The sequence below is a fragment of the Polyodon spathula genome, chromosome 2 (genome assembly GCF_017654505.1).
Source record: "Polyodon spathula isolate WHYD16114869_AA chromosome 2, ASM1765450v1, whole genome shotgun sequence".
Taxonomy (NCBI): domain Eukaryota; kingdom Metazoa; phylum Chordata; class Actinopteri; order Acipenseriformes; family Polyodontidae; genus Polyodon; species Polyodon spathula.
Window position 1 is genome coordinate 97,898,006 of NC_054535.1, and position 22,829 is coordinate 97,920,834.

Sequence of the window (22,829 nt, forward strand, 5' to 3'; positions counted from 1 at the left end):
ATGATAGTTTATAAACCGAGTTTAGTTGCAGAACTATCTGAACACCATTCCTTATCCATTACTTTGTTAGTCCTTGAGCGAAGATACAGGCTCATTTCTATAACAAACCAGCTTTTAACAGTCCCACAGCAAGAGATTACTATGATCCACCTGGATATAGTGATCTCGGTACTGACTGACTGGAAGCAAAGACCATGGCAGGCTAATTAAAAGATAACCTACTGTAGTGAGAATCATGCATGATGCAATCGTTACCTGAGTGCCATCTTAACACAAACTAACCAGGCAACAGGTGTGAGGAGGAAACTGCAAACAGTGCATTGAGAAAAATATGAAGCAATCTACACTGCATATGTTTTTCAAGAGAAAGGGCATGCAACTACTGTATTCAGTATGTAAACGTACCTTCTTTTTCATTTCTTTGTCAACAAAAATCAATTAGCGGTACCATTCTACTTGTGAGATGTTTTGCTCATTAAAATATTTAGCCTACTTTTAAAGAAGAGAACATTATTCAGGGGTAGGAAGACATTTAAGGTCCTGTGAGAAAAAAAATGGGCAAAATCTCCACCCCATCTTGCTGTAAATCACTTGTTCTTGCGATAATTTGTGCCGATACTGAATATATTTTAAGTATGCCACAAAAATGTTAAAATGTAACCAATCACACTACATTCCTTCGTGCTTACAGTGTGATGCACATGTTTGATCGGCAGAGGGCAATGCTGCTTTTAGGGTTACCTTCGCCGCCTTTTTATGATGTCACTTTAAAGCGCCGAGCCGGTTGCTGACCCCTTCAGTCACATTTCTGCATGGTGACGGGGAGCAATCTGGTAAATCACCGAATCTGCAAGGTGGCGAGGGAAAAACAATATTAAGGCCAGAAGATGTGATGTAGGCGGCTGCCAATTAAAATAGTCATAAGGCACCCAAACGAAGAAAAGCGTAATTTGAAGAATACCGGTAGTTTGAAACTCCCTTGGCTGTGGTGATCAGCGAATACTATTAAAGGACATTTAAAAAAATGATCACAGTCATTTCTTATTTGTTTTGGTGAACCGGAGGTTTATAACTTCGACACGAACTGAAGCTCGAAAGGGAAGACCACTCGTCCCTGTCAACTTGGTTTGAAACGTCATGATGAAGTGCCATTATGAGCTTCTGTGTGTCGAAAGAGATGCTACGGATGACGATTTGAAAAAGGCCTACAGAAAATTAGCTCTGAAATGGCATCCAGGTATTTAATTTCACTCCTGAGTGTTACTCCTTTAAAGCGTACATTCAAGAAATAACTCATAAACTCCCGCTGCTGCTGCTGTTGAAGCCATGTGCTCAGAGTTGTGTATTGGTTTTGTTGTGTTTGTTGTCAAACAAAGTTTTGAGTAGTGGCAGATGACTGGATTTTAACATTATGTTTCTGCTTTCAGAATTTCCAACAACAGACTTCGTTGTCATTTCGGTTAAAATGTCTAAAACTGTATGCCTAATCATAACAATATAATTTTATCTCTGTGTTAGTAGAAATTGTCTGTTAGTAGAAAGCGATTCCTCCGTAGTTTCTGTCCTAAAACCCTAAAATTGAAGGCTGATCATTGTAAACCACAGGATGTATGTAACATACTTAAAAGGTAGTAGAATTCAGGTAATATTGTTGATTAATTAATAACAGACCTTGTTTAAGCTTTAATTGAATTTACAGGTGCTAAAAATGCTTTTCATTTTCACAGATAAGAATCTGGACAACGCAGAAGAAGCAGCAGAACAGTTCAAACTTATCCAGGCTGCATATGAAGTTCTCAGTGACCCACAAGAGCGAGCCTGGTAAGTAACAAGAAGCAGAAAAGAAAAGCAAACGCCCCATCTTTCTTGGAAGGCAGTGTGGTCCAGTGGTTAAAGTCCAGGGTTTGTACTGGTTACTGGTTCAAATCCCACCTCTGCCACTGACTGGGAATCACTGTGTGACCCTGAGCAAGTCATGTTAAACCAATGTCCAATTGTAAGTGACTCTGCATATAATGCACAGTTCACAGCCTACCTCTGTAAAGCACTTTGTGGTGGTAGTCCACTATGAAAGACGCTATGAAAAAATAAATATATTGTTATATATTAAAAGGAACACTGCAATTTGAACTGCAGTTTTTTTTTTAATTAAACTTACTTGTAATTGCCAAGGGTAAAGATTGGCAGGTTTATTACTGTATTTCTAATGAGCTGTCATATGACTGGTCCTCCAGGTACGATAACCACCGTGAAGCACTGCTAAAGGGTGGAGTGAGTGGAGAGTATGAAGATGATAGTGTGGACCTCCTGCAGTTTTTTACTGTTACCTGTTATTCTGGGTATGGAGATGATAATGAGGTAGGTTTCAATGTCATATACCTAATTAGAATAACATTTAAAATACATGAAGCTGTCTTGCAGTTTTACTTCAGAATGTGTGACTGAGCAGAGCTGTTAGCAGTTATACATGGTATATGTACTTTGAGCCCTTCAAAATACTTTTTCAGATTTTTCACTGTGGACTTAGCATTGCACCCCATCTAAACTGTTAGCAAGAGCCTCTTCTGGAGTTCTAGGAGACTTTGATGTTTGTACCTACTGAAGGTGTTATTACACTGAACGGTGCCAATATGCATTTCACATACATCCTTTTATTGATATTTATTTGTTAGGCTTTGAAACCTTGTCATGTTAAACTTTTTTTCCCAGGGATTTTATTTTGTGTATCGAAACCTGTTTGAGACAATTGTAAAGGAGGAACAAGAAAACAGTAAGGAAGAGGAGGAGGAGGAGTTCCCCACATTTGGAGACTCGCAAAGTGATTATGACACGGTAAAAAAAAAAACTTAAACACCTAGAATTATAACTAAACTAATCAACTACCCCAACAACAATGTTGAACTGTTGGTGCATTGCAGGTCGTCCATCTCTTTTATGCCTACTGGCAGAGTTTCTGCACCAGGAAGAACTTTGCTTGGAAGGAGGAGTACGACACGAGACAGGCCTCCAACCGCTGGGAGAAGCGTGCGATGGAGAAGGAGAACAAGAAGACGAGGGAAAAGGCACGCAAGGAGAGGAACGAGCTGGTGCGGCAGCTGGTGGCATTCATCCGCAAACGGGACAAGCGTGTGCAGGAGCACAGGAAGCTGGTGGAGCAGCAGAACACAGAGAAGGCCAAGAAGGTAGAGGAGTTCCGCAGGCAGCAGAAACTCAACCAGGCCAAGTGAGTCATTGCTTTTACAGAGTCTTGGTGGCACAATATTGATTCAGTCCAGGTTTTACTGTGAGCTACAGTCAGGGCTTGACATTTTTTAGTTCAGACTAGTGGTATAGTTGTAGGAATTTAATTAAGAGAAAGCTACTGCTACTGGTACTGTTCAGGTGGTACACACACAACTAAATTAACCTGACAATACATCTTGTGCTTGCCCACTTGGATGAAATGTATTAATTTATTCAACATACACCAGGCAAAATACTGTTGAATAAATATTATCTACAAAATTGATTCTGCTGTGTTTCAGGCTTGCTGAAAACTACAAGGAGCAGAGCTGGGCTGCCATGTCGGACCTTGAGAAGGAGCTGCAACAGATGGAGGCTCGGTATGAGATGGAGTTTGGGGACAGGTCTGAGGATGAGGGGCTAGAGATGGGAGAAGAACTTGGTGGTGAGTGCACAGACAACACAGATACTTTCAGCACTTCATCAGGGGAAGCTTTTGGCTGTCTGAGAACAGCAGTTGGCATCTTAATCATTAAACTTTTCTTTCTTATCCCTTCAGAAATGTTGTAATATATTCTGTATTGAACACCCACTACATTAAAGCAGGGTCTTTTTGCACCTGTGTTTTTCCGTAGCATTTACTCGTGTTCGTTATTGCATTTGTTTATTAGTCCCCCCCCCCCCCCCCCCCCCCCCCCCCCCACAAAAAATAAAATAAAAACTGCACTACAGCAAAAATAGTGTATGTGAGATACCTGGGTCAATGCCACTCTGTGGACATCTAGTGCCTCAGTACAGAGTCCTGCACGGGTCCGATTTTTATGACCCGCTTCTGACCCAGGCTCGCTGATACAGGACCCGACCCGAACCCGTAACCCGCTACAACACCATCTTCTTACCTGCGACCCAACCTGACCTGCTTTAAGAAGACCTGCAACCCGACCCGAACCTGCAAGTGTTTGTCCTTTACCTACTGCCTGTGCCGACTGGCTCTCTCACGCTCTCATTCACACACAGATGAATCTGTCATTCGCTACAGATTGAGTTTGTACAATAGGATATACAGCGTGGTAGCTTTCTCCAGTGGGTTGGATATATTTTAACATTCATTATTTTTCACACTGTGGATCCACAGCGAAGCCACCAGACCTATAGTGCCGGAAAACAACACAGATCTGAATAGCTCCACTGCAGACCCGCAGGCGCCCTATCAGCCACAGGGGTTGCTGTGCATTTTACCTGGTGGCGCTCGACCAAATGTGCACATTTGAACCTGACATCTCCAGGCTATAGGGCACATCTAGCACTCCTCGGAGCGCCTTTACTGAATACGCCACTCTGGAGCCCCGTCTACAAACATTTTTAATATGACCAAGCAGATATGTTAAAAGGATCTTGCGACTTATCAAAACGAGCGAGAACACTGCTTAGTCACTGCTTTACTTGTGACACTAGTAAAAGACATTTACTCGTCTCAAATGAAAGAATCGTGAAAAATAAATGATGCACTGCAGTCAACTCCATTGAAATGAACTTTGTACATCCAACTTAAACACAGTTTTGAAATTAATAAAGTCTGCTTTGATTATAGTAAATGCAGACATATTTTTCCAAGCTGGCAGCAGACATTGAGGTTCATTCTGGACGTTGTAGAAAATGTAAGAAGTGTGGGTGCGTTCACGGAGATCATTCTGCGCAGAATCTGACCAATGTAGCCAATGACTGCACAGAATGATCTCTGTGAATGCACCCTGTGTGTGTAAAAACAACAAACCAGATATGAACTGACCCCGGAAGTCTTCTCGTGTGCATTCTTTCTCAGCAGGGGATGTTGGGAAATGGAGTTCAAAATGCCCAGCCCAAAAAAAAAACTGCCCAATTTTTAATTTTTTAAAATGTTTTATTTATTTATTTTTAATTGCGATTACTCAGTCCTGTTAATCGGAGTAGCCCTGATATATAACAAATGCAATGCATGCAGAGTTTTGCTGCCTAATCATTTTTCTATAGCTTCTTAGTTTAGTTTTAAGGTATTTTTAAAACATTCCGGGATGTGGGGTTGGTTGCACAGTACTTGTGTTATTGTGCAGTTGGGAAGACAATTAGGGCTTCAACTGAAATGGCTTACATATTGAAAAAAGACAGATGCTGGAATATAAACATTTTCAATATGAACATAATAAATAATTTAGTTCAATTGAATTGCAGAAAATGCAGCAGATGGAGCCGAGGAGCTGGTTGAATGTTATGATGACCTTTACTGCCCAGCCTGTAACAAATCCTTTAAAACAGACAAAGCGTAAGTTTTCAAGTTTAATATGACAACCTTTGCAATCTGTGTCTAGCCTTTTGATACATATTTCATGGCTCAGTATATTCTATACTATGTATTCATAGCATGAAAAACCATGAGAAATCCAGGAAGCACCGAGAGATGGTGGCATTACTACGGCAGCACTTGGAAGAGGAGGAGGAGGCCCTCAGTCAGAATGCTGATGAGAACAGAGAAGAGGAAAAGGAGGAAGAGGAGGAGGAGGAGGAGGAAGTGGTGGGGACGCCGAGACAAAAGTGCGTTACTGAAATCGTAAGATCTGATTGACAGTAGACGGCCACATGATCTGATCAGTCTCTTAAGTGATAAAGTGACAGTCAGTGCCTGCAGATTGACAGGTTCAATTAGCCAATTACACTATGTAACACAATTTTTGTTCCTGGGTAGTAAGTGTTATTTCCTAATTGCTTATGCCTCAAAAGTATAGAAAATGGCTATTATTCCCCACAAACTGCTTTTGTGACCAGGACAGTGATATTTCAAAATATCACTATTTCCAATGGGAAAACAGGCAAATGTGTGTCTTTTTGTTCACATAGTCAGAAAAAAACCACATATGAATCCAAATTAACATGTATTTATACTAAATTAATACAAAAATGACTACAAAAGATTTAGAAGTGAGTAGTTTTTCAAGATTTACGATTATACTGTAAATTGTTACATGGTGTTATCTAACAAACTTTCAACAATGTGAGAAATGAAGTTTGAGACATCAGTGATTTTAAAATTGAATGTGCCAACAAGATGAGCTAAACAATCGAAATCATTAATAATGTTCACTTGCTATTAACCTCCTTTTAAAAGTCATCTACAAAGAGACTAGGCACAGACCTATGCAAAATGTAACAGCACTAGGCCTGCAGCTTGTTTGGCCTTCAATTATTATCCCCTGCGAAGATTAAATCCTCTGCAAAGAGCATGTAGTGACACGGTCGTACTTCTGTCACACTTCACTCATTTTTGCATATATCTGGAAAAGATCTTATCCAATTGTCATTAAACTTGTTATTAACATTATTTAATATAAGTTATTGATTATCGCTGGGGAAGAATGGAGGATTCTGGGCATATTTATGGATCTGTCTGCTTGTACATCACACTTGCATGTTTGCATATATCCGGAGAATAGCTTATCAATTCTTATTCTATACTGTTAATTTATCTCATAGCCATAAACATTTCCATCATATCTCTAATTATGAATTGACAGCTGTGTTGGGGGGATGCACTTGTTATTTTTTTAAGCAGATGCAAGGTTAATTGTCTTCCTTTCACTAGTGTTGGCTCTTTATTTTTATCTAAACTCCACAAAAGGCTTCTTGGTACTGTAGTGTTGCTCATTGATCTTTTTTTTTTTTTTTTGGTCAGACTCTCTAAAAAGCAGAAAAAGAAAAAGAGGCAACAGAAAGCAATGCAAGTAAGTTAATTTAAATCAAACACCATGTTTTTTTTTTTTTTTTTTATAATACACTTTTTTTCATTCTCATTCACTGGCAAGTAAAATAATTCCCTGGTTCAAGTATGATTTTTTTTTTTTTTTTTTGTCTACCGTCCCATCTAGAACTGTCCAGAAAGCTTAGTTGAAGTGGCAACTGCCCAGGAATCTTTTGACAGTAAGACAAACTCTGAGGATAAAGAAGAAATGGCAGCCCAAGAAGAAAGGTCTGACCCAGCAGAAAAGCTGGTGGATGAAAAAGCATCCCAAGAAACAGATGAGGTAGTGGAGAATGAGCAGGAGGCAAGCACATCCAGAGCTGCTCCAATAAGGTAGGCTTCCTGCACAGTGTAGAGTGTCCTCTGTATTCTCCCATGTGAATAGGTAACATGTTGGTGGTGTTTTCAGATCATCCTATTTTAAGTATGTTATTATGTTGCTTAAATAAAAATGTATCTCCTTTTAGTTCTGCTACAACCAAAGGAAAGAAGGGAAAGGATTCAAAAAAGGGCAACCAGATGCGTGCAGCCACTGATCAGCAACCAGAGGTCGGTGATATTCTCCCTGTATTGTTTAACACTTTTCAGAGCTCAGTGCTTGCTATTGGGTATCTTCAGTCATGTTACCAATATAAAACAGAACTGATTAATCTCAATAACAATTAAAGACAATTATAGGCACAGGCTTATTTTAAGTTGTTCAAAACAAATCTGAGTCGTAATATTTTGTATGATCATACCCATTTTATTGTTTGTTTTGTTTTTGGCCATAAAGCATGCATGATTCCTGCACTTAAATGTATTTTGGGTGCCAGTGACAAAAAAAAAAAACAACTGCTGTGCATGATTGAATATGAAATCTTAGTAACCTTTTAAATGCATATAACGACTGAGAATGTTGCAATACACAAAAGTCTACATTAAGAGCCCAAAACAATTAGATGTTTATGTAGAATGCAACAACTGGTGTAATTTGGCCCGAACAATTTAGGACAGCTTGATGTGAAGCTTGTATAACAGTGGAATATCTCTGTCTTCAAGCACTGCATATTCCCATCAAACTAAAGAAAACAATCCGGGTAGAATGTAATAACCAATACATTTGTATTGCTCTTTGCAGAAGGAGGCACAACTGCGCTGCGTTACCTGTCACAATGAGTTTTCAAGCAGGAATAAATTATTTGACCACCTACAGACAACAGGCCATGCAATTGCACTGCATCCACATTCCTCTATTAGCAGACCCACATCTGGCAAGAGCAAAAAGGAGAAACGGAGAAACAGATAACGTGTGAAGCACCGAGTAAAAACTGAATCACGCAGTGACACTAGGTTTTAAAAAAAGTATGCACGGGATACAGGATCCCTGCAGAAGACTAAGTACTAAAACTTTTCCTAGGAGAAACCAAAGCTATACCTTATTGGCTATTTAAGGACTTTTTTTATTCAAACAGCTGCTGAGGAGAGCAACTATACTTTTTCATTCTGATCATACTGAGCGTTAACATTTCCTTTTCTTCTGCAGCTGAGAAGAAAATGATACTCAGTCTTGTTTTTGCCCCAGTGCTTGTGGGAATCAGGGTTGGATACTGTACTTAAAAATAAAAAAAGGATATAATAATTACTTTGACTGGGCTGAGAAATAAACCCTACATTAACATAAAAATGAAGTCTTATTGGTTTAAAACAGTTCTTAAATCATAATTCTATTTTCACAGCAGCAAAAAAAGTGGCATACTGTCTGCCTTTCTAAACCTCTACATTCTGTGGCTCTCCCCTAGCCCGAGAAGAACATAAATGCAACAGAATGATACCAAGGAAAGTTACGCTCATGAATGGGATGGTTTTACATTACCTTCGCAGCTCAGAACTATCGTGTGCTGTTGAGCATTGTTCACAATATTGAATGTAAGCTTTTTTTGTGGTGACTATTTCCACATGTATTTTCCAGTAAGCTTTACCCAGAAAATATTTGCTTCTGTAATACATTTGCTTAAAGGAAACTCCCTACTTGTAAGCATCACATATACATTTATATATATATATATATATATATATATATATATATATATATACACACACACACACACACTTTTGAATGTGATGTTTTTTTTTTTTATCTAAACAAATAATGCATCAAATTTTGGTCAAATTGCCAATTATTTTGGTGTGCAAAGATAATTACCGGGTTTTAGATGTAAGTTTATTATTATTATTATTATTTCACAGATTTGATGGATTGATAATGAGTTATGGTAGTGCCAGATGTAGAGGTTTCTGATTTTGCAAACTAATCATTATAAAACATTTACAAAATTTATAAAATGCAAACTTACTTGAAGGATAGTAGTTATTAAATAAAACAATAGTTGCGTCCAGTGATTAGAATTGTGTTTGCTGTTGTGTTTGTGAAAAGCTGGGGGCAGAGAGGTAATGAAGTTTAAAAAAAAAAACCACAAAAAAAACCACAAAAATGCAACCAAATCATGAATAAACAACTCAAGACATTTAATTTAGACTTCAATGTAGTCTTCACTCACAAATTGTAGAAACGCAAGTTCTATTAGCACTTAACGTACATGTGTTTTGCTTGTAAATAAGGCATTTTAAAATGTAATTCAGGCTAAGGCTTTTTATGAAAAGAAAGCTTGTTCCTGATTCTTCAAACAACACTTAGAAATAGGTGTCTTTGATTAAAACTAATGGCAAAATATATCTATTCTGCCAGGTCTCATTGTGATATAGGATTCAGATGTGTCCTTTTAATCTTCAGTGCTGGTTAATTTCTAATTCAAGCAGTGAGCGATGTTCTTTCATTGTACCTTGGCAGCTTTGACTTTTTATAATCTCCTTTCCATTTGCCTCTGTATAGCCAGGCCAAAGACTGCAAGTGCAAAATTAGCATCATCTTTAGTGATGCACATAGGAGGCTTGATCCGGAATGTCTGTAAAGCAATTCAAGAAACAGCCGATAAGAGAAGTACTTTGGATTTATCAATATTATAAAACAGAGCAAGAAGGGTGGTATCAGGATGATGAGAGATCAAGTGAAAACATTTCAACTGCAGTCAGTCTTAACAATAGTATCCCACTGCTGTAATGTATTACTTAGTTAGATTAATCATATGGTGCACACATACAGTGAAATTTAACATCCAGATGTCTTCACATTTGCATGTCTTCTATTTTTTTTTTTTTTTTTTGTGAAATACATTTTTACAAAAATGTATTTTTTATTTTTTTATTAATACATTTTTACCTGTCCGTAGACTCCACCCTTTCCAATTAGCAGGCCCATGTCTTTACAATCTTCAAAGATCTCGTTCATCTCTACTCCTGGCAGTGGTTCACGGCTTACCTGGGCGGGACAGCCAGAAACAAAATGGAGTTGAGCTGGTACTGTAGTTGGTCATTAATTGATATTAGAGTTCTTCTCAGGGGGGGGGCATGGTAGGAAACACATTTACAGCATTGATAAACTCAATTGCAATCGTCAGTCTCTTTGGAAAAGTCATCAGTGAAGCTTACAAATAACTTGTGACCATTGTACCTGGTTTCAAAAGAGCTGGGTTAATAGGAAGTTAATGTTAAAACCTCTCCCTTTGATTCCCTTAACATAAGTTTAAACTTTTTACTGATAATGCTCTTTAAATAGGTTATCCATCTCAAGCTAGGACTATATGTTCCCATATCTAACAGGTACTATAAAAAACATAATTGTGTTGCAGATACTACTATTAAAAAACAACCTGGGTGTGACGCGAGATACATGTGTGATTAATGTTGGATTTGGGGTTTCAGGTTGCAAATCTATACATACTATATATATTATTTAAGAGGTAAAAAATGCAAAAATATGACTTTACTCGCCTTGTCCTTCACCATTTCAACCCCTATGAGAAGCCCTTTTCCACGGACGTCACCAATAATATCAAATTTATCCCGCAGTTTGGCAAGTTCAGTCAGCAGATAGGTCCCAACTTGGGCACTGTTTTGCTGTAAACCATCCTCCTCAATGGTCTAAAATAAAATGATAACACACATAAATATACATTTAAACTGGCTTGTCAGTACAGCGGCCTGCTAGGCTAATTTCTCAAGTACACAAGGTTGTCTCAATGAAAGTTAAAAGTAAGGGTCTAGTGCGGTAATGCACACAAGAAACATACAGTGGCACATTTCATGATTGGTACATAACAAGAGCATTGTCATCCCCATAGTTAACGCAAATGATTTTTTAACAATTATATATTAGAGAAGTTCAGAATAATTATTTCATTTAGGGTATACATATATGTTTTAAGATTTAAAAAATAAATAAAAAATCACATCTTAATTGGTGTCTTCCTTTCAGAATAATATCACAATGGTTTATAATAGCTATTCAATCAAGTAACTACAATTGCCTTCATAGTATTTAAAAGAATATTACATCAAGTACTGACGATGCTATGCTACAGGCAACTGGGTTTCCTCCAAAAGTATTGAAATGTGTCCGCTGGGTCAATGAATTTGCAACCTCTGAAAAAAAAGAAGATAGAATATTAAAAAAAAAAAAACCCTTCATTCTAACATTCAAAATGTATTTCGTATTTTTAAAGGTTATGCATAAGTTTATGGCTGTGGAAATTATTCAACTATAGTGATGTTTGAACGGTTTTATTTTCAGATAATTTGCAGACAGCAGTTGCCAATATTGTTTTTATTGCTCAAGACTTAGTATTGTCATGTAAACTCACCTTGTGTGGTAACAACAGCTCCCATAGGGAAACCATTTGCAATTCCTTTTGCCATGGTAACAATGTCTGGAACAACATCATGGGCCTTGAAGCCCCACAAGTCACTTCCTGTACGGCCAAATCCAGTCTGAACCTGAAGACAGACACTTCTCAAATAAGGATTGCAGCATGCTTTTATAGTATAGTTTTTACTCCCAAATAAATTATGTTTGGTGTTCAATTTTTAATAGGTAAACAGCTTAGCTGACCAGCTTATTAGTTTGGTTCCTGTCATGTGTTTAGTTAGTACTCTGAACAGAGTTTGGTTTGGTTTTCATTTTTGTTTATTCAAAATGGCGTGTCTGCGCTTAAAAAGCTATTTGTGTCCTGGGTCATAATTTAAAGGGGCTACGAGTGAGTCGGCTCGTTTACATATGGTGGCAGCGTGTGTGGGCACCCCTATAGACCCAGAAGAAAACAAAATGGATATGAAAGTGTTGATCGAGCAGATCAACAGGAACACCGCTGCTTAGAAGGAGCATAACAGGAGATGGAGACAGGAGAGGGGGCTACCTGATCGGAGCTGACCGAGTTGAAACTGCTGCTCCAAAAGTGGGAGCAGGCAAGAGAGGTACCGCTGTCTGCAGCCCCAGAGGGTGAAGCCCCGCTGTCTCAGGAGCAGGGGCAGGAGTCACCGGCTGCAGTCAAGGGGGAGAAGGTGCCTCAACCACCAACCCTACAAGCCAGTCCGGCGCTGCCGAGGGAGGTCCCCCGTCCCAACATCGTGAACACCTGGCCGGAATGCCCAGACCTCCCTCCACTGGACCTAGCTCCCAGGTCACTGCACTGCCAGGCACAGCTCCTTGCCTGGTCCCTTGCTCCACTCCCCCTGGAAACCCAGACATCACTAGCATTCCCCTTGCTAGTTGCTGCGTTCCCACTCTTCTGATCCCCCTGGTCTCCCAGACGTCATTGCGCCGGTCTACAGCCGCGCACTTCTGCCTGCCAGTGCTAGCTCTTGGGCACCAGCCTGCATTGCAGTCGCCATGGACAAGCCGTCTGGGTCCCTCCTTGTCGACCCACACACCCTCAAGCCCGCCCGTGGAAGAGGGCAAAAATCTAAAAGATGGGACTTTTTAAATGTGGAGGGACATGGCCATTAAATGGCCGATGTCTTAAAAGGACATGGGGAAGGATATGTGAGCAGGGAGAGGGTTAATTCCTCCCTGCTGAAGAAAAGCATGTGCAAATGCATGTTTATTTTAAGGTGTTTTGTTAATTATCACCCGCACTGGTAATTATTGTAAATTAGAGCCAGTGGAGGGGTTTAAAAGGTGTGCAGCCAGTCTGTTCTGGGCTGCTGTGTGTGATAGTAAGTAATTTCCACTGTATATCATGTATTATGCATTTCTCTATTTGAAGTATTATGGATTTTCTTGTATTTACTGCATCTAGTAAAGTGCTTTGTGATGATGTTCCACTATGAAAGATGCTATATCAAATAAAGATTGATTTGAAGAAGCTTGACTGTGCGTGTGTACAGACGTACAAAAAAAGTAGAGTGAAAAGCCTTTTTCTGTAGTTAAACTGTGTGGAGTTCAATTTTTAACAGGTAAACAGCTTTGCTGTCCTGTTTATTAGTTAGTACTCCAAACAGAGTTAGGTTTTGTTTTAATTTTTGTTTATTAAAAATAGCATCTGGGCTTACAGCCATTTCTGTGTCCTGGGTCATAACTTAAAGGGGCTACGAACGTAAGCGAGTCACGGTTCGTTTACTCTCTCTCTCTCTCTCTCTCGACACACACACACACACAGAGTGTACAAAACATTAGGAACACCTTCCAAATATTGAGTTGCACCCCCTTTTGCCCTCAGAACAGCCTCAATTCGTCAGGGCATGGACTCTACAAGGTGTCGAAAGCGTTCCACAGGGATGCTGGCCCATGTTGACTCCAATGCTTCCCACAGTTGTGTCAAGTTGGCTGGTAGTGGAGCTCTACTCCGAATAGCTTGTTCCATCTCATCCCACAGACGCTCAATTGGATTGAGATCTGGTCACTGGGCAGGCCACTGCAGTAAGCTGAATTCACTGTCATGTTCGTGGAACCATTCCTGGACAATCGCAACCTTGTGTCATGGGGCATTATCCTGCTGAAAAAATCTATTAGCAGATGGATACACTGCTGCCATGAAGGGATGCACCTGATTGGCAATGGTGTTCAGATATCCCGTGGCATTCAAACGTTGCTCCACTTTTATCAAGGGGCCCAATGTGTGCCATGAAAACAGACCTCACACCACCACCATCAGCCTGCAATGTATTTAGGATGCATGTACTCATGTGGTTTTTTCCATACCCTAGTCCTCCCATCAGCGTGAAACAGCAAGAACCGGGATTCATCAGACCAGGCAATGTTTTTCCAATCCTCCAGTGTCCAGTGTTTTCTTTCCTTAGCCCACTGCAACCGTAGTTTCTTGTGTTTTGCTGAAAGAAGTGGAACAACGAGTTGTTTTATGGGTCTTTCGGCACCAATCTTGTACTGGACTGTCAGTTGACTAACTGTAGCCCGTCTGTTGCACTGCACAATTTGTGTCTTTGGCCTTTTTGACAATGAGCCGTTTTCGACCACTGGCCTGCCGTTGGCTGGATGTCCTTCGGGTGGTGGACCATCCTTGATACACACGGGAAACTGTTGAGCATGAAAAACCCAGGATCGCTGCAGTTCTTGACGCACTCAAACCGACATGCCTGGCACCTACTACCATACCCCGTTCAAAGGCACTTAAATCTTTTGTCTTGCCCATTTACCCTCTGAATGGCACACAGCACATACAAAATCCATGTCTCAGTTGTGTCAAGGCTTAAAAATCCTTTCTCTCCTTCATCTACACCGATTGAAGTGGATTTAACAGGTTACATCAATAAGGGATGACAGCTTTCACCTGGATTCACCTCGTCAGTCTATTTCATGGAAACAGCAGGTGTTCCTAATGTTTTGTACACTCCGTGTATATAAAAATAATACTGGATTGATATTGGCTGCTCTGTGCATCAACCACAGACTTCTCCTGCACAAAGTTTGGAGTCAATTTCCATAAATATAGCAGCTATGTACATGTTTCAGTATTACCTGTGGCTACCTTTATATTATAAAATGGAGTATGATCAAATCCCTGTTGGTCTTGTTACTTAAGACTGCAATTTTAATTTTTTTATTTTTTTTTTTGGTAAATGTAATCTGCAAAATACTCACCCTGATAAAACCTTACTGCTTCCTTGGACGTACCACTGCTGCGTATCACTTTATTCATATAGATGTCTGTAGGTGTGATTATTTCTTGTGTTCATATTTTAAGTAATTGCTCCACTCTTTTAAATAATATTTTTAATGCTAAATGATTAAACCCATTATTACATATAAATACATACTTTTACTTGCTGAATTGGTTCAGTGGTCAATTTTTTTATATTTATAAATGTATACATCTTTCAGTCTGCTTACAGAAGTATCATGTGACGATACACTCATCTCACCAGTGAAAAATGATTAGCAGTTGTCATCAGTAAACATAACTATATATTTAGGTTTGCTAAATTCTGTTTACTTGAACACACCCTATAAAATCCAATAACTGAACCTTAAAATCACCATGGCAACCCATCTCACCTCATCAGCAATGCACACTCCTCCTCTTTCTCGGACCAGCCTGTAGGCTTCCTTCAGGAACCCCTTTGGATACTGAACTACTCCCCCAATACCCTATAAGATGAAGAACAGAGCCGCACACTGCTGAGTGCCAAAATAGTTCAGCTCCAAGATCACCCCAAAATGCTATATTTAAAAGCTCACTCAAATGTACTTTCTGTTTTGTATATGTAATTAATTTAGAACAATTTGTAGATTTTACTTTTCACTTTGACATTATGGACTTTTCTGTGTTGATCAGTGGCAAAAACTCCTAATTAAATCAATTCTGATTCCATGTTGTAACACAATAAAATGTGGAACACTCCAAGGGGGGTGAATACTTTTGAGAGCCACTGTAAGTGAATAATTATTCTCCTATTCCAAACTGTTCATACCAGCTCTTCTGGGATGAAGCTCCTACCTGTATGGGCTCAGCAAAGAACCCAGCTATTTGTTGTGACACACTGGTTTCGAGAACTTCTTTGAGCTGTTGAACATACATGTCCTTTGCTTGGCAACAATCTGTTAAGAGTACAAAAAATATTTTGAAAATGCTTTTCTACAGTTTAAGGACAGATGCCTACAATGTGACACACTCAAAGGTAAATTCAGATAGTTAATACCATTAAATACAGACGCTGTTGCAATTATGCGCATATTTGGAGGTAAAGAACTACATATTTTGAACAGTTTTGTACATTCTTTTTACGGTAGCAATATTTATTGTTGCAATAAATACCACTGACGCTGTACCATAATATAATTAACCAAATGCAGCTTAATATAAAATAGTGGATGAAAGGGCTTTATTCCAATTATATAGCAACTGTTATATAACATACAGGCAGTATAACCATTGGCTTTCATTACCACAACACAGTGACAGTTACAGTGTAATTAAAATTGGACCTTAGGCAGAACACTGAAGGTGTTTGTGATAGTGAAAGTCATAAGGTTTATGATTAAAATATTACTTTAACTTACTAAGTGATTTAGAAAAAAAAGAGCAATACTGTGCAGTAGAAATTAGTTATTTACAGAATATAGTAAATGTTTAAGAGAGTGACAGACTTTTGACTTTTTGGTAACACATTGTCTGCAATTTTTCTAAGATCTTTCGGCAAGTTTTGTATTAGGTTTTTACAAATATCTGTGCTGGGTTGTTTGCTGTTACAGAAAAACAAAACAAAGAAGGAAATGTGAATCTTTCTTAGTATTTCCCTTCACCTCGTAGGACTGATGTGCTTTTTAAAATGTACAAACCAGGGGAGCAGTTACATTCCCGAATGGTCTGAACAGGCGAATCGCGACAACGACTTCCTCCCCAAGGACCACGGAAGACATCTGGGCACATGGTCTAGACGACCGAATAGGAGAGAAATGAATTCTGAATAAACACGGTTATCTAGCCAATGGAAGACAGTCGGTACAGGTGGCCATCAAACTGCATTTCCCAAAACCATCAAGATATTCTTGTAGAGTAGATTTGAACTGGGAAAGATCCTTATGACTTGTCTTCAAGGGTGTTTTTCCAGCATGAAAAGCATCTATTAACCTTTCATTCTGCATTTAAATTTACCACCATACTCACTTACAACTAGGATTGTATGCATCAACCAATCCTAGGATTTATTTGTGGTTGATGCAATCCAGATGGGACTCCCTGGTACTGTAACATGCTTTCAGCACCCTGCTACTTACTCTTTAAGGATGAGCTTAGAACTATACACGTCATCTTAGTACACCATACCTAAAGGGGTTTCATTATTTTTCTAGTCAGACAAATCCATGCCTAAAATGTAATACTTACAGTATGGCAGCCCATTCCAGTTGCAATTGGGAATTTATAGGCAGCTATTGATGTCAGGCCCATAGCATAAGGACTGGCACCATGGTATCCACCTCTATATGCAATAATTACAATGAAACAGTCTGAGACAAAGCACAGTTTATCATTTCATTACAGATATGACATCAATAGTTAAATATGGTTTCATTGCTTTTGATTTAATTCTCTTACAATTAGTTACCAAGTTAGTCCAAATGAGATGTGAGGGTTTGATACTGTTGGAATGCCTGTCATTAACTGAAATGTATACGGATACCAGAGTACAGTACAGTGGACTCCTAGATATTAGGCTGACCACCACCTCCACTGCGTATGTTTTTTCTTAAAATTAAAATTAGAAAAAGTAGATTACCATAACATATGTACATCCACTGCAAGTACATGCAAAAATGCAAGGGTGACACATGGACAGACACATTCCTACATATCCCTATATTCTGAACCTGAAACCTTCAACAATAAACTAAGATGGTTGATATCCAAAAGACTTTGTCTGCTACCATGTCTGTTTTGTTTTACAATTCAACAGGATTACCTGAAAGTAATGACATCAAAGTTCCCTGTGTATACCCGTGCCATGAGCATTGCAAAGTCATTAGCCTCCGAGCCACTGTTTGTTAGGTAAATGACCTGAGGATATAGATAAGACAGTATGTTTTACCTCAGTGCCCCCGAACAACACCAATCAATCTGAAAACGCTGGTTATTTTCTGCACCATGATGCCATTTGCAACAAAAGCGATTTCCCTCAGCAGTGTTTGGTATTCAGGTCAGGTCAAAAGCATTGGTAGATCTTCTCTCACAATTGTGATTACAAACATACTGTTTGTTAAGTTACAGAATCCCTTGCAGTGTTTAAAAGAAGCACAATACTTTACTGTTGCTGTATCCCATGTTGTCCAGATCGCAGCAATTATTATTATTATTATTATTATTTTATTATTTTTTTTTTATTTGTTTTAACAAAGCCGTGATTGTTTTAATATTTTTTATTCACACATCACATCAACTAGGGATTTACTTTGCTAAACTTTTACTCAGGAATGTTCGCCAGGAGAAAGACATTTTCTTCCAAACATCAGTGTACCCAGTTCATGCTCCCTCCTACAACAATGTTGGTGTTCTGATTGAAATGAGTGGCGTATTGTGGGTACAAGTAAACAAGCATTGTTGCAGGAGGGACCCTGATCTGGTTACACAGAAATCCTTAGCAGAGATTTTTTTTTTCACCTAGTTGATTGAGTCGAGTAAATGTAGAGAAATGAACTGCCCAGATGATTTATATTTTTTATAATATACCGCTGCATGTGTTCTGTGACACTTTAAGATAATGTGTGTTAAATGGATCACTACCTCCAAAAGGCAGCAACCACTGTTCTAGAACTTGTGCCTGCAATCAGTGATATTTACCTTCAGTGGGTCTGGGAGAAGCGATGCGAGTTTCTCTGCATACTCGTGGATTGGTGAATGCATGTAGATGTTTGTCGTGTGCCACAGTCGTCCCATCTGTTTCTGGGCTGCTGCATTCACCTTTCTAGGTAGAAAATGTCAAGCAACGAGTAAAGATAAAGCCCTTAGTAAATGACCTTCAATGGGGATGTTATGGGTCTACATCGGCAATGTCATTCTTCTGTGTCAAGGGGCATTAAGTGGACAAGAGCAGCTACATTACAATGGCACAAACCACAATGGCAACATTATCATATTTTGACTTACTAATGATATCACAAGGGTATGAACAATTAGATTAATTATGATAACATGGTGTCACATCAGGACCACAGTGCAATATTCCAAATCCATTGTGTAATCATTACTAATAATGATGTGGTCTGGTAATTGCTCTGCAAGTTTTTTTCAGGGTAATAATGCTTTTATAAAGATATCCCAATGGTAAAATGATAAAGGGAAAACACCAAGAACACTACTATTGCAGACATTTATTTTTTAAAACTGCCAGTCTGTAAAGGCTCAGTCTTTGTCAATCATATTTAATTACTGTAGATTTTTTTTAATCGCGACTATAACACTTTTTACATATGCAAACTATAATTCATATCTAATCTCACTAATGACTAATTTTAGAAAATCTGATACACACATACATAGTTAACATGTACAAAAGATAAGTTCCTAATAGTACATTCAGAAATATATCTAACCTTATATAACCTTTCTGAATCAGCTATTATAACCTTATAGAACCTTTCTGAATCCACTATTATAACCTTATATAACCTTTCTGAATCCACTATTTCGAACTTATCTTTCGTACATGTTAACTTTTTAGAATTATTCTTCGAGTGGTTAACCTACACTGAATTAAACCAGCACATACGGGAGGGGGGTGTATGTTATGGCACTTACGGATGGCAGTGCCCAACACTGACAGTGGCCACACCAGAGAAGAGATCAAGATACCGCCTCCCATTGATGTCCCAGAGCCACTGCATGTAACCCTGATGTATGTGCAGATGTTTCTTGTAATAGGTGTTCCTCATGGTTATGGGGTTGCAATTTCTCTTTCTGATCTCCAGCATGCGTTCCCCAGACAGCGACTAGAGCCAGGATAAAAATCATTAACCTACGCAGCACTTTTTGTAGCACGCCAACTAAATACAATAGGTTACCTACTTTAGTGATGTAATTCCATATTAAAAGTGTGACAATTAACATCAGTATCAAATTAGCAAACAGTAATGGACAAATGTAAAAGACTGTTGCTAACCTGAACCCAGTGGGGCAAGACCCTGTATAATTTAATAATTTGTTTTTAGTTCTTATCATAACCTGTGCCATGCTAAAAAGAACTTGTCTAGTGTTTGTTTTATGTTTTTTTTATATTTATGTTTCATTAAAAACAGAAATAACCCCTTGGAAAAATATAGGCTGTGGTAGGGGCTTTACTTGCCTGTCACAGAATTAGGATATTTAAATTTGGTTTCTACTGCAAACATTCGAATTATAGGTCAGTCTGGATTAGCACAAGTATACTGTACAATGAAACTCAATCTTGAGCAACACATAAATACAATACTGGGTACATTCTTATATAAAGCTATTAGCTAGAAAAATAATACAACTGGATCAACTGATTTAATTATACATCCATAAAATTAAATTTCTTTTTTTTTTTTTTTAATATAAAGATGAAGTGGATTACACACAAACATGTTTCAGTTCAAATAGATCATCCTGATTTAAACCATGACCAGGTAACCTCAGCTGCTGCATTGTATTTACTTGTATTATTTCACACAGTTACTCAAGAGAAAAGGCTAAGCAGTAAAATTGGGTTGGAGTATTGGGTAGAACGGGTATATAAAGGGGATATGATAATAGGCAGAATATATCCCGATTAGAAACTACACATACAACAGCAAAACACATTCGAAAGCTTGCTATCACTGTTCCCATATCTAAAGAAACAAACTGAGTGGGTCACTCAGTTGCTTATCTTGGCTGGGGTCACACAGGGAGTGTTTTATTTTGTGTGCTTCCACCAGGACAAAGAGATCAATTGGTTGGGTATAGTTCACCTCCTCTCACTTCAGCTACTGTACCACGAGGCTGTAGGTTCTCTCAGGCCGGGCCCCGCCTCCAGGGTTCAGTAACTTGGTATTGTTCGTTGCTTAGGTTCGCCAGGTGAAAAGAGGCGATTAGCTTGACAGCTAATAAGACATCAGACCAATTGGTCTCACATACCCACGTATGTAAAGCTTTAACTGACCTTATACTCCTCAGGTTTAAAATCACAGGGAGGCATTTCTGGAAGATCTGGTGGCAGTTCATTTACTGCAGATTTTTGCCACAAAGCACCTATTTAAGGGAGGGATTATGTCACAATAATTAATTTTAAGCAAATTCAAAGCTAACAATTTTGGATTTGCATAGAAGCACAGGATTATAACTGTTTACAAAATCTGAGACAAGGAGCATGCAAACCTGTGATAATGAAGGCTAAATGGGGTCCATGAAAACTAAAAAATACAGTATATCAAGTACATCCTCCTGTAGGTTTGACCCCACAGTTTGTTGTATTAACTATCTGAACTGAATAGCTTTATCAAAAGATTGTAGTGTACTTTATTTAAATTTATAATATCACAGAACAGAAAATGTGAGGTTTTATTATATATGTGTGGGTTAGATATTATTTTACAACATCTGATATATTATAAATATATGCTCAATCTTTTTTTTTGTTAGTTAACAAAATGAACTACAAAATTCATATTTGCATTGCATTTGTCATTTGAGCAGCACAAGCAGACTCAACAGATCATGTGAACATTTAAATCAGTATTATCCTCTTTCTCCTAAATTACAGTACATAATATAACAAACATAGGATGTGATTACATTTATTAAAATAAAACTGCAACATGGCTTCAAATGAGTAGTGTTACACTATGGTTATCAGATTTAGGGGAAACCACAGTAGCAATGCTGTAACCAAATGAGGCCAACTCGAGCAAGGTGGAACTCGGACAGTCTCAAAATATCAGGATTCATTAAAGATTTCTAAAATTAATAATCTCCTGCTGGATTGATCGTCAGTCAAACCTGGGAGCATGCCGTAGCCTACCATGGCTAGTTTATTTTATTGTTTGAGTGTGGAATGCACTCTTAAGAAATTATTAAATAAAGTCACGATTATTTTATGTGGGATTGATGATTACACTATGTAACACAATTTTTGTTCCTGGGTAGTAAGTGTTATTTCCTAATTGCTTATGCCTCAAAAGTATAGAAAATGCCTATTATTCCCCACAAACTTTGCTTTTTTGACCAGGACAGTGATATTTCAAAATATCACTATTACCAATGGGAAAACGGGCAAATAAATGTGTGTCTTTTCGTTCACATAAAGTCAGAAAAAAACGACATATGAATCCAAATTAACATGTATTTATACTAAAGTAATACAAAAATGACAACAAAAGATTTAGAAGTGAGTAGTTTTTCGAGATTTACGATTATACTGTAAATACTTTAAATTTTGAAATATCACTGTCCTGGTCACAAAAGCAAAGTTTGTGGGGAATAATAGCCATTCTCTATACTTTTGAGGCATAAGCAATTAGGAAATAACACTTACTACCCAGGAACAAAGGAAAAAAAAAATTGTTACACGGTGTTATGATTTATTTATTTTTATAAATTGTTTGGACACTTCTGCACTTTTATATGCACACCGACTGACTTACCACTGCGTCGATGAAATGTTGCCTGGGAAACAACCGGACCAAAAAAGTCCTTTCTACCTGGGAACGTAATCCTTGAGAAGGCCTGAAACATTTTCTTGTCACCGAATTAACGGACTGTACACTTTTCTTATGGCGCACGATGAATGTGAAAATTAGAAGAGGCTGGAGCGCGATCGACCAATAAGAACTTCTAACTTTCTCCATGAATTTACAGCTGTGGCTAGGGGCTGCTTCACAGGAGAAAGAAAACAAATGACGTATCAATCAGTAAAAGGAGACAGCAAATCCAACGTGGCTCTGTCAGCGTGTCACCCTGCTGAAACCAGATTTAGCTGGTGATCACTGTATATGGGGACAAATATGTACTGGCTT

The 22,829-nt window shown here is 38.4% G+C and overlaps 2 protein-coding genes across 2 annotated transcripts; one reads left to right on the forward strand and one right to left on the reverse strand.

Moving 5' to 3' along the window:
* Window positions 1-759: 759 nt before the first annotated feature.
* On the forward strand, window positions 760-9,373 carry LOC121304718 (dnaJ homolog subfamily C member 21-like). The gene is made up of 12 exons (XM_041236065.1): window positions 760-1,237; window positions 1,728-1,821; window positions 2,235-2,358; window positions 2,710-2,832; window positions 2,919-3,223; window positions 3,525-3,667; window positions 5,431-5,521; window positions 5,620-5,790; window positions 6,926-6,974; window positions 7,119-7,324; window positions 7,459-7,540; window positions 8,112-9,373. The coding sequence occupies exons 1-12, from the start codon at window positions 1,138-1,140 to the stop codon at window positions 8,277-8,279; spliced, it is 1,656 nt and encodes a 551-aa protein (XP_041091999.1). The 5' UTR covers window positions 760-1,137; the 3' UTR covers window positions 8,280-9,373.
* A 102-nt stretch (window positions 9,374-9,475) lies between these two features.
* agxt2 (alanine--glyoxylate aminotransferase 2) lies at window positions 9,476-22,829 on the reverse strand. Its single transcript, XM_041236079.1, has 14 exons — window positions 22,458-22,829; window positions 20,978-21,066; window positions 19,615-19,805; window positions 18,658-18,781; window positions 17,783-17,877; window positions 17,209-17,302; window positions 16,662-16,755; window positions 15,820-15,920; window positions 15,378-15,470; window positions 11,731-11,863; window positions 11,424-11,512; window positions 10,862-11,011; window positions 10,251-10,349; window positions 9,476-9,936 (listed from the first exon to the last, which is right to left on the reverse strand). The coding sequence occupies exons 1-14, from the start codon at window positions 22,546-22,548 to the stop codon at window positions 9,832-9,834; spliced, it is 1,548 nt and encodes a 515-aa protein (XP_041092013.1). The 5' UTR covers window positions 22,549-22,829; the 3' UTR covers window positions 9,476-9,831.

Bases quoted from the DNA above. Each gene is read 5' to 3' on its own strand.
- LOC121304718 (XM_041236065.1), top strand. From the start codon at position 1,138: ATGATGAAGTGCCATTATGAGCTTCTGTGTGTCGAAAGAGATGCTACG. The intron at 5,522-5,619 runs GTAAGTTTTCAA...ATGTATTCATAG, and splicing joins TCCTTTAAAACAGACAAAGC to CATGAAAAACCATGAGAAAT. The intron at 7,541-8,111 runs GTCGGTGATATT...TGCTCTTTGCAG, and splicing joins CCACTGATCAGCAACCAGAG to AAGGAGGCACAACTGCGCTG.
- agxt2 (XM_041236079.1), bottom strand. From the start codon at position 22,548: ATGTTTCAGGCCTTCTCAAGGATTACGTTCCCAGGTAGAAAGGACTTT. The intron at 17,878-18,657 runs GTAAATATCACT...CTATATCCTCAG, and splicing joins TTCTCCCAGACCCACTGAAG to GTCATTTACCTAACAAACAG. The intron at 15,921-16,661 runs GTTTGTACATTT...TACTCTTAACAG, and splicing joins GGAATGTAACTGCTCCCCTG to ATTGTTGCCAAGCAAAGGAC.